Source organism: Carcharhinus amblyrhynchos, chromosome 7 (genome assembly GCF_965287045.1).
Source record: "Carcharhinus amblyrhynchos chromosome 7, sCarAmb.v2.hapA, whole genome shotgun sequence".
Taxonomy (NCBI): domain Eukaryota; kingdom Metazoa; phylum Chordata; class Chondrichthyes; order Carcharhiniformes; family Carcharhinidae; genus Carcharhinus; species Carcharhinus amblyrhynchos.
This window is the reverse complement of record NC_137330.1, coordinates 89255804-89268344: the sequence shown is the minus strand read 5'-3', so window position 1 is coordinate 89268344 and position 12541 is coordinate 89255804. Positions and strand designations below refer to the sequence as shown.

The window sequence follows — 12541 nt, the reverse complement described above, 5'->3', positions numbered from 1 at the left end:
CCTGAAAAAATATCAGCAATTCTGTATCATGCTGCAGGAATCTGTGTGCAGGGCTTAATGTACCCAAAATACTGCAGCTGCGATCGGTGCCTCCAACCACGCATGTGCAGAAAAAATTGATATGAATGCTGCTCCCCTGCCACATCGCTCCCGGGCTCGATAATGCCTCCCCTGACCCCCCCACAGACATTTCCCCGCCCCCACAACATTACTGATCCTCTTATTGCCTCACCCCTCTGTCACCCAGGCCAATTGCGGGCCCCTCCTCCCTTCAATCTCAGACAGAGCGGCAGTGGACACCCCCATTCCCCCTCACTGATCACAGGCAGAGTGGCAGTAGACACTCCTCACCATCCCTCCCCTCTCACCCACAGATCTCAAGCAGAGAGCCGTCCGATGCTCGACACTTACCTCCTCACTAGCTGGAATGGCCAAATTGGACTTTTGTGGAGCATGTTTGTTTCGTGCCGATTCTGAATGGGTGAACGTGTTGGTAAAGGGGAAAGTGCCAGTAAGGTTGGGTGTGCAGCCCACTAAGTCAATTTAAAATGCATGCAAATATATTTAAATAGCTGTCACACTTATTTTGGGCGCGGTCCCGATTGCAGCCATTTTCAGACCTTGTTAAAGAGGGAACCGGACATGGATCATGCTTTTCCATGCCTGAAGACGGGAGCAACTTGATGGTAAAATCGGCCCTTTGAGTGGGGTTTTACAGCCTCGCTCATCTAAAAACCGTAAAATCCCACCCAAGGTCAATGGAGCTTTCCATTGTTTATCCTGCGCAAACTCCAATTCCCGTGGCAGGTGGGGGGACTGGTTCTAGCCTTTGTATGCTCTTCACAACTTGCTTTCCTACCTATCTTCAGCAAATACAGACAGTCCCTTTACCCAAGTCATTAATATGGATCATAAATAGTTGAGACTCAAGCATTAGTCCCTGTGGCACTTCACTGTAGTTCACTAACTTGAAAATGACCCATTTATCCTGACTTTCTGTTTCCCGTTAGTTAGCCAATCCACAATCTCTGCTAATATATAATATGCTATTATTCCCAAAATTCTTACAAGCTCCTGTTATTTCTTTATTTAACTCCATCCTACAATATAGTTACTGTCAAGGCACCTTATAAAAAACTCCAATTAGTGATTTATCTCCTTGCAATTTCTTATCTCTATTCAAACCAAGGCTATGTTTTCATTCTCCAAACCAAACATCATTTCTCACCACTGTACTGATCTCATCCTTTATTAATACAGCTACCCTACCTCGCTTTCCTATCTTCCTGTTCTTTTGAAATGTCAAATACCCTTGAATATTCAAGTCCGAGCAGTGATCATTTTGCAACTGTCTATGTAAAGGCTATCATATCAAATTTATGAGTACATGTGCTATCAATTAATCATTCTTGTAACAAATGCTGCGTGCTTTCGATCAAAAGTGTTTAATTCTGACTTTTCATGATCTTTCCAGATTCTCATATTATTTGCTGGTGTGATGTTATGCTTGAATGCTCTGCTCCTGTCTGTCTCACTCTGCTTATCATTACCTGCTTTGCTATCCTACACTACTGCCTTTTTTTTCTTTAACTTTCCAAATTTCCCTTCACAGAAATCTCCTCCCTCCAGCCCTACCAGCACCCATCAATTTTAAAGCCCTCTTCACAACCCTAGAGATATGATTTGCCAGTAAACTGGCTCCAGTGCAGTTCAGATGAAGACGATCCCAATACTGCAGCTGCCTCTTTGCCCAATACTATTAGTGCTCGAGGAATCAATTATTTCTCCCACACCGTTCTCTGAGCCATTCAACTCTCTGGTCTTATTTACCCTATGCTGATGGCTCAGGTAGCAATCCAGAGATAATTAGCTTTGTGGCTCTGCTTTTTAATTTAGTCCCTGGCTGCTCTTATTCCCTAAATAGAATCTCTTTTTTAGTCCTAACTATGTTGTTGGAACCATTATGGACAATGACAAATGGAGCCTTCCCCCTCTCTACAAGTTCGTCTCCAGCCCTGAGGATGTATCTTTAACCCCGGCACCAGACAGGCGATACAACCATTTGGCTCATACAAACTCTTCACTCCAGAGAACAATGACTATTTTCCTAACTATACCTTTCCTTATCTCAACTATATTCCTTTTTTTCCCCTCGACTTGAATGATCCATTCCACTGCATTTTTGTCATTTTCCTCATCCTTCCTGTACTCCCTCCCACATCCACACAATCTGCAAGAATGTCAAACCTGTTGCATAATTACAAGGGCTGAGACTCCTCCATTTTTGCTTTCTCGATCCCCATACCTGCCTCTTTTACAGTCACACCCTCATATCCATTATGTTACTGTATCGCCCCATAGGAACATCTGTCAGGAAATATCAACAGCTGTTGAGGACACCTGGAAAATGGTTTGATCAAATTTTGGCTGGACATTTTTTCAGGCATCCTTGAGGAGTATAAAATTGGTTGCTGTAATTTGAGTTTCATTGAGCTTTTTTCAGACCTGTGAAACAGGTGCCATGAAGTTAATTTTCTACATAGTTTTTTCACTGTAGAACATTGCCATGAATTGAAAAATTGAAAGAAAAATGATACACCACATTTTGTTACATGCTTTGGCACTTGAACTTTTAATTTCTTTATTTGCCATGACTGCTAATTTAAATGTGATTACTTGGTCCTTATGCTTTATTATACTATCTGCACCTTCCACCAATAACTGACTTGTTACTCATATGTGCTAATCTATAACACAAGAACAGTGAATGGATTGGCAACTGGGCCCTGTAAGTACTGAGCAATTGATTCTCAAAACATTAGTCAACTTTAACTTCAATGTCCAATTTTTGCTCCTTAGACGATCTTCTCAGCTTGATGGTCCCACGGGTTGTATAATACAAAATTCAATTAATGTTCCATTTTAAAGTGTTAGGATATTCGAATATTTTTTATTTATGCAATGAATGTGTTTCAAAGCAAAAGGGGATTTTTGGTTGTTTGATATCTGGGTCTTATAATGCCACTGAGTAGATTTTCTCATGATATAATCCTTGAGAAAAGGCACATCACAATTGGTACTTAAAGCATGCAAAATGTGCTTTGATCGATACACGGCTTTATAAAGGGACACACACCATTTCTTAAAAAGTCATGCAAGAAAGAAAAGAATTAACCACCACCTTAAAAAAGACCAAATCTATGAGCTAATAAGGTTAATTATATTAATTCTAGTTCACAAAGCAACTTGTTCAGTGCGCTATCTCATCATGCTCTACAAGCTAATACATTAATGCACACTTGGAAAAATCTTTTCCAACATCACGTAAATTCAAACAAAGAAAAGCCCAGAGCAATAAATCTAAATGGTGCACCAACAATATTTAGCAGACTTGTTACCTTTTTTGCTGCCTGTTCTTCTTCTACACCATCCCCAATAACAACATATACTACTTTTCTGCCAAACCTTTGCATAATTCGTTCAAAGCAACTTTCTTTGCCTGGAAGATAAATGAGGAAGAGTTCAGGGTGAATTTACCTGAGTAGCGGCATGCTCTTCATCTCGGGCATCTCCAATGACAACATAAGTAACTTTAGTGCCAAATTTGGACACTATACGCTGAAAACAGCTTTCTTTGCCTGAAAAACAATGCATGGCTCAGCCTTTCAATCTGTTTTACTATACTGTACACAGTTAAAATCAGCCTTGTGGGAACAGGGTCAAATTATCTTTGGAAAAAATATTGAGAATGACAAATGTCAAGTGCCAAGTGCAGCTAGTACTGCAGTGTACTGCATTCACTTGGATACAGCTGGACAGCTTTATATTTCATCTCCTTCAATCCATTAGTAATAGTGTACCTCAGTTTGCCATCTGCCCCTATTTTGTCACCCTCCCCAATGGTTCAACAGGCCTGTTCTGAAGACATACTACCTCCCCCCCCCCCCCCCCCCACCCACCCCCAACAGTGGATCTTCTACCCAATGGTTAACTACACATGGGCTGGGGTTCTCTGTGTTCAATAGTCATTTTCCTCACTTTTCTTCTTCAAAGGACATCGACTTACGTTGGGGCACAAGTGATGTCAACTTGTGAGCTTTTTACCTGAGTGTGGACGCAGACAGCAAATTCTTGTAAGGAAACAGCATGACATCTTGTTCTTCTTTTCATCTAACATCAACACGCGGGAGATGAAATTTACCTTCTGTGCTAATGCAATATGGGGAATAGTGAATTGACAACCCATTTTACACCACCCAAAATTTTCACTTCAACTGACTGTGTCCATGTCCACACGCTGCTGTGTTCCAGGATCACTCATGTACCATGATGGTGGGCCCCAGGAAATAATGATGAATGCTCTGAGTTTCCCTCATGCAGGAAGAGACTCTTATGACAGCGACCTCTCCCTCTAACTCTATCAGACATTTTCCTTAGCTTTAGTCCTGTTGTACTCTCATGAAATTTCAACTGTAACCTTTTTGCTGTTTTATTATGGGAAGAGTTTCTTAAGGTTAAATTTGGATTCCACAAGCATTCTTATTTTGAGTTCCCTCTTTATTTCCAAAGCACTCTATTAGAAGTCTGTACATTTCTCCTCACCTACTGGTTGAGTTAGTTTTGTTTTGGATTCTTTGGGTAAAAATGTGGGCCTGCAAGATTGGACCTTGCTGCATCTGTTTTATGCCTTTTACCCATAAAATGGGCATAATCAAGTACAATTTCTGCCCCAGCTTGTTGACGCTTCTCCTTACAGGCTTTGTAATACTTGATGTCTCTTAATATTGTCTTATCAATCCCTTCAAAATCACATTTCTGAAATCTACAATACGAATCTTTAATAGGTAATTATCCTGCAAATTCAATTGTGTGTCCTTAAATATTCTGTAAAAGTAACAATTTACTAATCTCATATCAGTTCCTGATGCAATTAATGGTAATTATAGTATCTTTATATAGTTGGTGCATGTACTAATGTTGAACAACCATTCTCCTAGAAGTGTCGTATTAATGACAGTTTCTCATAAAATCAGAATCTGTACTAATATTAAATAGTTCCTCATCCATTCAGGGTCTGTGATAAAGTTAAAGAGCTCCTCAAACAGTCAGAATATGTACTCTTACTTAACAGCTTTACATTATCAGGTCAGCTCTTGCATAGTATTTTTTTCAAGGCAGTTCCTTCAGCAGTTGTTTAAGTAAATAACCAAATATCGACAGTAAATGATACAACAAAACAAGAGGAAAGGTTCACCAGGATCCTTCATAAATATTTACTAATAAGCCTCTTAAAAACATTCTAATAAACTTTGTGCCACCTCCAAATACAGTAGATCATATCCAACAAACCAGGTTAATGTGTTACACACTTAAAGCCATGGGGATTCCTTTATGCCCAGTGTATCATACACTGAGTGACCTGGATTTTCGGTGAACCTTGAGGCCCATGCTTCTGAACACTGGCAGCATAGCAGTGAAAATCAAGCAGCAGGAATTTTCTTGGATAAAGGAGTCTGATTGGTGTTGTCAAACGGCTTGTGGCACCGGCAGTCAAAAAGTGATTGGTCAGTGACATATTTTTTGTCTGTCCCACCTGCCACCCCATATTGGCCTGGGCATTGGATGCTCTATTTACATGAGGTGAAATCCCTCTCATTCCAATTACCTTGTGGAGGTCACTGGCAATCACTCCCCTGTGCTCTCACTGAAGGATGGGTTCACTGATTTATGGAGTGCAATTCAGAACTGGTTTAATCAAATCCATTTGACTCAAATTTAGAATAAAATACCATAAACATTAAATTTACAAAATGATGAACTGCACAATGGAATTAATGTAACATTATGGTCTAGAAACTGACCAAGTGACTGTTGGTTGTGGTAACTAAAAGCTGTACGCTCAATTCTGTGACATTCTGCAATCTCAAATTAGTTTCAATGATTATAATGTTGCAAATATTTTATGGTTTATTCTTACCTATTTTGGTTGCACTGTAAATATTTTCAATAGGGAAAACACCACCTAAGCTATACAATAGGACTTTGGCAAGTGCTGGCACGAGTTGCGTCGTAGTTACCAAGACATTAACACAATTACTTCTGTAACAAAGAGATAAAATAAAATCAGTAATCTTCCTTGTAAGATGAAGGATTATCAGTTTTTGACCAAAATAAGTGTTAGCTCAGCTATTGCCTTTAGATTCAAGTCTCACTTGAGCAAATAATCTGAAGTGGCATGATAATATAATTCTAAGGAAGCTCTGTGTTATTTGGATGATACTTTATAGTTAGACTGCTTTTAGTTGTCTGGAACAGAGGGAACTAATATATCCCTTAGTACTGCATGAGGTAAAGTAAGTGGGCAGTTTTCTCTTTGTCCAAGCAAACATTTCTCTTTCAACCAATGCTACTGATACAAATAACTGATATACCAGATATCAATTTAGTTTACTTTTTGTAGGACCTTGGTATTTTTCAAACTATTCTCGGGATAAAGACTGCATATATAACCTAACCTTCAGCTGTCTTGGGAAAGGATTTTGGGCCCTAAGCATCTTCAAGTTTCTTCTGCCAATTTTTAAATACAAACTTGCAAAAAACATGCCTCAGTTTGTTTCATGCGAGGCACAGTTCTTGCTTCAGTAGGGTCTCAGCTCTCTGTCAGTGGACATTAAGCTGTTATAATGCTTCAGATCTGACTGTCTACCCCGTGCTAATATGGAAACGATAATGCATTTTACATCATTTGTGCGAGTTGGAGATTACAAGCACTGTGGATGGTAAGTCAGTAACATTATTTTCAAGGTACAAATATAAACAGTTTGGTTCTTCACTAATTGAAAATCCTTGGCAAGATGTACCAGATCACTTCAGTTATGTGTGATGTCTTTTGCATCGAAGATATTTATCTTGTGGTACATGAATGCAAATTTTTTTGTCAGGCTATGTTTTTAGTTATGTTAGCTTATTGCAAAGAAATTAAACAATTGCTAAACAGAATAAGAGCTGTTGTGTCACTTGGAAGCACTCCTGACACAGAGTCAGGAGGTCATCGCTTTGAGTAAGCGATGTAGAGTGACTTTGTTGCAGTACGAAAGGAGTGCTGCATTATTAGAGTGCTCGCATGAGGTGTTGAATAGAGGTCATGCCTGCTGTTTCTGGTGGATGTTAAAGGTCCTAAAGGCATTATACAAAAAGAGCAGAGTGCACCTTTATATTCATAGAAACCTTATAGTGCTGAAGGAGGCCATTTGGCCCATTGAGTCTGCACCGACTCTCTGAAAACAATTCCACCCATGCTTTATCCCCGCAACCCCACATATTTAGCCCATTAATCCCCTTAACTTATGCATCTTTGGACACCAAGGGGCAATTTAGCATGGCCAATCAACCTAACCCACCTACCTTTAAACTGTGGGAGAAAACCGAAGCACCTGGAAGAAACCCACACAGACACAGGGAGAATGTGCAAATTCCACACAGCCAATTACCTGAGGGGGAATTGAACCCAGATTCCTGGAGCTGTGAGACAGCGGTGCTAACCATTGTGCCACCATACCACCCTTCTCCAATATCCTGTCCATCCCTAATACTTCGTTATTACATCTGGTGTCTGGACCAACATTTCTCCCTCCAATTTCACCATTAAAAAACAGATTAACAGTAACTTTATTGCAGTATGTGGGATATTATGACTGCAGGATAGTTTTGTGTTTAGCTGAACAACTAGAGTTAGTGTGTAGCATTTACAAATGCAACTACACATCAAGGATCCTTCAACACCACCTTCCAAACCCGTGACCTCTAACACTGAGAAAATAAGATTAGTAGATACTTCAGGACACCATCACCTGCAATTTCCCCTCTATGTCACACACCATCCTTTACTGTCACTGAGTCAAAGACATGGTCCCTCCTCCCCCTTGCCATGTTTAAGCACCACATCTCAAGAACAAAAAAACAGTTGGGATGGATTTTCTTTACCACTTGGACGTAATGCATCCCTGGGCAAAATGCAGGAAGGAAAATCTGGAGAATTGCCTCTTAGAGGCTATCTGATTATCCTACTGTTAATTTAACTGAAAAGAAAATTGGAAAACCTCTATTCCATGCATGTTATTCTCTTGGTCTTATCTTCCTTTGGATGCATGATTCTCCATTCATTCATCAGGAGCTAACAATCCTGTCTTCATGATCACCTTCCATTAAAGCAGCGCAATCATTACTCCCAATCTCTCTTCATGAGGAAATGTAATCCATTATGTCTAATCTACCTCTTTGCAAATTTTCCAGGCAATTTCCACTGCATTTCACATTGAAGGCCTTTCAAAATGAAAATGTTAGAATGCTGTTATTTATTTTCATAGTTAAAACTATTATTGACATCCGATCATTATTTTGTTGGAACACAAAGCAATGATGTGACTATGTGCTGGAAGTTTCAGCAACAAGCAACAATTATACTGATAAATAAACTTTTGTGGCATGGGTGCACGGGTTAAAGTATTATTCCTAATGAGTTATTAAACAGTAAATCCTACCTTGAGCTGATGATTGACAATGATTTAAGTGCATTTGATAGCCAAGAGTCTGTCAGAGCCTCAACCTCAGCCCTTAACTGAAGCCAGGCATCTCTTTTTGCTGGACCAAGTAGCCCTAAAATACAAGAAAATACACAGAGAAGTACAATGAGAATATATTTAATACTCTGAGGTATCCAAAGAGGTGTAGGTTAAGGGGATCAATGGGGTAAATATGTGAGTTTGCGGGGATAGAGCCTGACTGGGATTGAAATTTTTCAATTTGTCTTCAGCAATGAAGTGTCTCATTAGTTGTGAGAATCATGGGTACAATAAATGGTCATGATTTTCCGCCCACTACTTTTTTTCATAAATTTGGAAGCTGTTAACTGGATTATTTTGACCAGTTTGATGGGAGGAAAGTTCAGCTACACTGGAAAACAAGTATCATTCATTCAGTTTCAGAAACTTTATTTCATAACATAGTGGAATTTTAACACCATTTTTCAGGATGCGATTTTCAAATATAACTAGCATTGTGAAGTTAATGAAGAGTCACATCACACACATCAGCCTCCCATCCATTGACTCCGTCTACACTTCCCACTGCCTCAGAAAAGCAGCCATCATAATCAAGGACGTTATGTGCCCAGACACACTCTCTTCCACCTTCTTCTGTTAGGAAGAAGATACAAAAGTTTGAGTCACGTACCAACCGACTCGAGAACAGCTTCTTCCCGGCTGCCATCAGACTTCTGAATGGACCTATCTCGTATTAAGTTGATTGTTCTCTACATCCTAGTTTTGATTCTGACACTACATTCTGCGTTCTCTCCTTTCCTTCTCTATGTATGGTATGCTTTGTCCATATAGTGTGCAAGAAACAATACTTTGCACTGTATGTTAATACATGTGACAATAATAAAATAAATCAAAGCAAAATCAAAGGGCTCTCAATATAATGGAAGGGGGAATTGCCTAATCTCTGCAAAATCTCTGCCTCAGGATACCGACACAGTTGAAACATTCAGTGCTCAATGTCCACGGTGATAATAAAGTGGGCCAGGAACTGTTGCACGCATTAGGATCCAGATTTCAATGAGAATTATATTGCTGCATCATGTCATATTGGGAAAGTCTGATTGGTGAAACTGATATCAAATGGAAGGCTGCATTGCTTTTATTCTTTCCTCTCGTCACTACTAGCAGCAAAACTACCATTTCACGGTCCCTCTCTCCCTTGCTGGAAAATTGCAAGTCCAAAATCAGTGGCCTGCAAACCCCCTTGCCAGCTGTGAGAGACATTATCGTATTACCAGAAAATTATGCAAAGAAGGTACACAGTCTTTATAATCAAACCTTCAACCTTCCCAGAAGTCTTAAAATTTGCTTCAGCTGTTATTCCGAAGAAAATCATAGAACCCCTACAGTGCAGAAGGAAGCCATTTGGACCAGCGGGGCTGCACTGACTCTCTGACACAGGATACCACCCAGGCCCTTTCCCGTAACCCCATGTATTTATCTACTAATCTCCCTAACCTGCACAGCTTTGGAATGTGAGAGGAAACTGGAGTACCGGGAGGAAACCCACACTGACACGGGGAGAATGTGCAGACTACACACAGACAGTCACCCACAGCTGGAATTGAACCTGGGTCCCAGGTGCTGTGAGACAGCACTGCCAACCACTGTGCTACCCTGCCAAATAGCTTTTTGGTACAGGACTTGAATACAGCTGAAAAAAGAGAGTTGAGGCTTTTGCTTTGGCATTCATCAGGACTGTCTTTTCATGACGTTTAAACTATTGTTTACCTTACATTTAATATTCTTGCAAATAGCCTGATGAGTGCAAGACAAAACGCTTAAATATGTCTTTTTTCAGTGATATGAAATGAACTCAGAAAAATGGTTGGTTAATTTTTGATTCATATGATAAGATGCTGTGTTTTTCTTTCACCAATCTCTTGTTATTTTAAAATTATGTTCTTCTTTCATTTTTAATGAATAAAGTTCTTTTGGATTGTTTTGTTTAGTTTATTTGGGGTCAAATGTTCATCAGTTGAAGACTTATTCAACTTAAATCACAGAACTGTAAGGGGAGGAAAGATTAACCTTTGTGCAAAGGAAGTCTGCTACATTTTTTAAGCTCTGCTCCATTGGCCTTGACAAAGAGTCCTTTTGGGTTTGGGTATTACCTACGAGGAGAGATTGAATAAACTGGGGTTGTTCTCGCTGGAAAGACGGAAGCTGAGGGGAGACCTGATGGAAGTTTATAAAATTATGAGAGGTATAAATAGGGTGATGATGTGGATGTGCCGGCGTTGGACTGGGGTAAACACAGTAAAAAGTCTGACAACACCAGGTTTTAGTCCAACCGATTTATTTGATAGTAAACTCACAAGCTTTCGAGGGGATTTCCTCATTCACATGACGAAGAGGGAGTCCCCTCGAAAGCTTGTGAGTTTACTATCAAATAAATCGGTTGGACTAAAACCTGGTGTTGTCAGACTTTTTACTATAAATAGGGTGAACAGTTGGAAACTTTTTATCAGGGCCAAAATGACAATTACAAGGGGGCACAAGTTCAATATAAGGGGGGAAAGGTTCAGTGGAGATGTGCAGGGAAAGGTTTTTACACAGAAGGTGGTGGTGGCCTGGAACGCACTGGCAAGTGAAGTCGTTGAGGCAGTTACGTTAGCCACATTGAAGACTTACCTTCATAGACATATAAGCAAATGGGGAATAGAGGGACATAAGGGGCTGGTCTAGATAGGTAAACGTGATCCGCACAGGCTTGAAGGGCTGAAGGGCCTGTTCCTGTGCTTACTATTTTTTGTTCTTTGCAAATATCTCCTAACATTCTATAATATTTTGCTAAACTTTGTTCCCAGTTGGGGTGCATCCTATAATTATCCTTACTCATTTAAATTTCACTCAAATATGCAATTTCACCATCCCAAAAGTTTGTTTTCAACAGAAAGATCTTTGTTAACATAACATAGATCAAAAATATGCAGTTTTATTAGTTAATGTGCTAAATCTAGTGGAATTTCAACTGTAGAATGTTTTGAATGAGAAGGATGTGAGACAGGTTGTCAAGTTGACCACAAGTGAGAGTTTTCTTTCAATAGAACATAAGAAATAGGAGCAAGAGTAGGCCATCTAGCCCTTCAAGCCTGCCCTGCCATTCAATAAGATCATGGCTGGTCTGAAGTGGATCAGTTCCACTCACCTGTCTGCTCCCCATAACCCTTAATTCCCTTATCAATCAGAAATCTATCTACTTGTGACTTAAACATATCCAATGAGGTAGCCTCCACCACTTCAATGGGCAGAGAATTCCAGAGATTCACTACCCTCTGAGAGAAGAAGTTCCTCCTCAACTCTGTTCTAAACTGTCGCCCCTTTCTTTTGACGCGGTGCTCTCTAGTTCTGGTTTCCTTTCTAAGTGGAAAGAATCTCTCTACCTCTACCCTATCTAGCCCCTTCATTATCTTATATGTCTCTATTGGATCCCCCCTCAGTCTGCTAAACTCCAATGAGTACAGGCCCGATCTACTCAATCTCTCCTCATAAGCTAACCCCCTCATCTCCGGAATCAACCTGCTGAACCTTCTCTGTACCCCCTCCAAAGCCAATATATCCTTTCGCAAATAAGGGGACCAAAATTGCACATAGTACTCTAGTTGCAGCCTCACCAGTGCCTTGTACAGTGGCAGCAAGACCTCTCTGCTTTTATATTCTATCCTGCTTGTGATAACGGCCAACATTCCATTCGCCTTCTTGATCACCTGCTGCACCTGCAGACTGAGTTTTTGTGATTCGAACACAAGGACCCCCAGGTCCCTCTGCACAGTAGCATGCTGCAACTTTTCACCATTTAAATAATATTTCATCCTACTATTATTTCTTCCAAAGTGGATAACCTCACATTTGCTAACATTATACTCCATCTGCCAGATCCTCGCCCACCCACTCAGCCTATCCAAATCTCTCTGTAGACTTTGTGCGTCCTCCACGCA

General features: G+C 40.2%; 1 protein-coding gene across 12 annotated transcripts in view; it reads right to left on the bottom strand.

Annotated features, from left to right (window-relative positions):
• The window catches only part of eya4 (EYA transcriptional coactivator and phosphatase 4), a 417250-nt gene that overhangs the window by 22381 nt on the left and 382328 nt on the right, over window positions 1-12541 (bottom strand). For 10 of the 12 annotated variants that reach the window (XM_080192744.1, XM_080192747.1, XM_080192752.1 and 7 more), the window contains 3 exons: window positions 8541-8655; window positions 5978-6099; window positions 3399-3499 (listed from right to left, as the gene is read on the bottom strand). In XM_080192744.1, the coding sequence (XP_080048870.1) occupies window positions 3399-3499; window positions 5978-6099; window positions 8541-8655 (338 nt within the window). Of the gene's footprint in view, window positions 1-3398; window positions 3500-3537; window positions 3639-5977; window positions 6100-8540; window positions 8656-12541 lie in introns of all 12 variants that reach the window. The other 2 variants (XM_080192745.1, XM_080192756.1) reach the window with 1 other exon arrangement.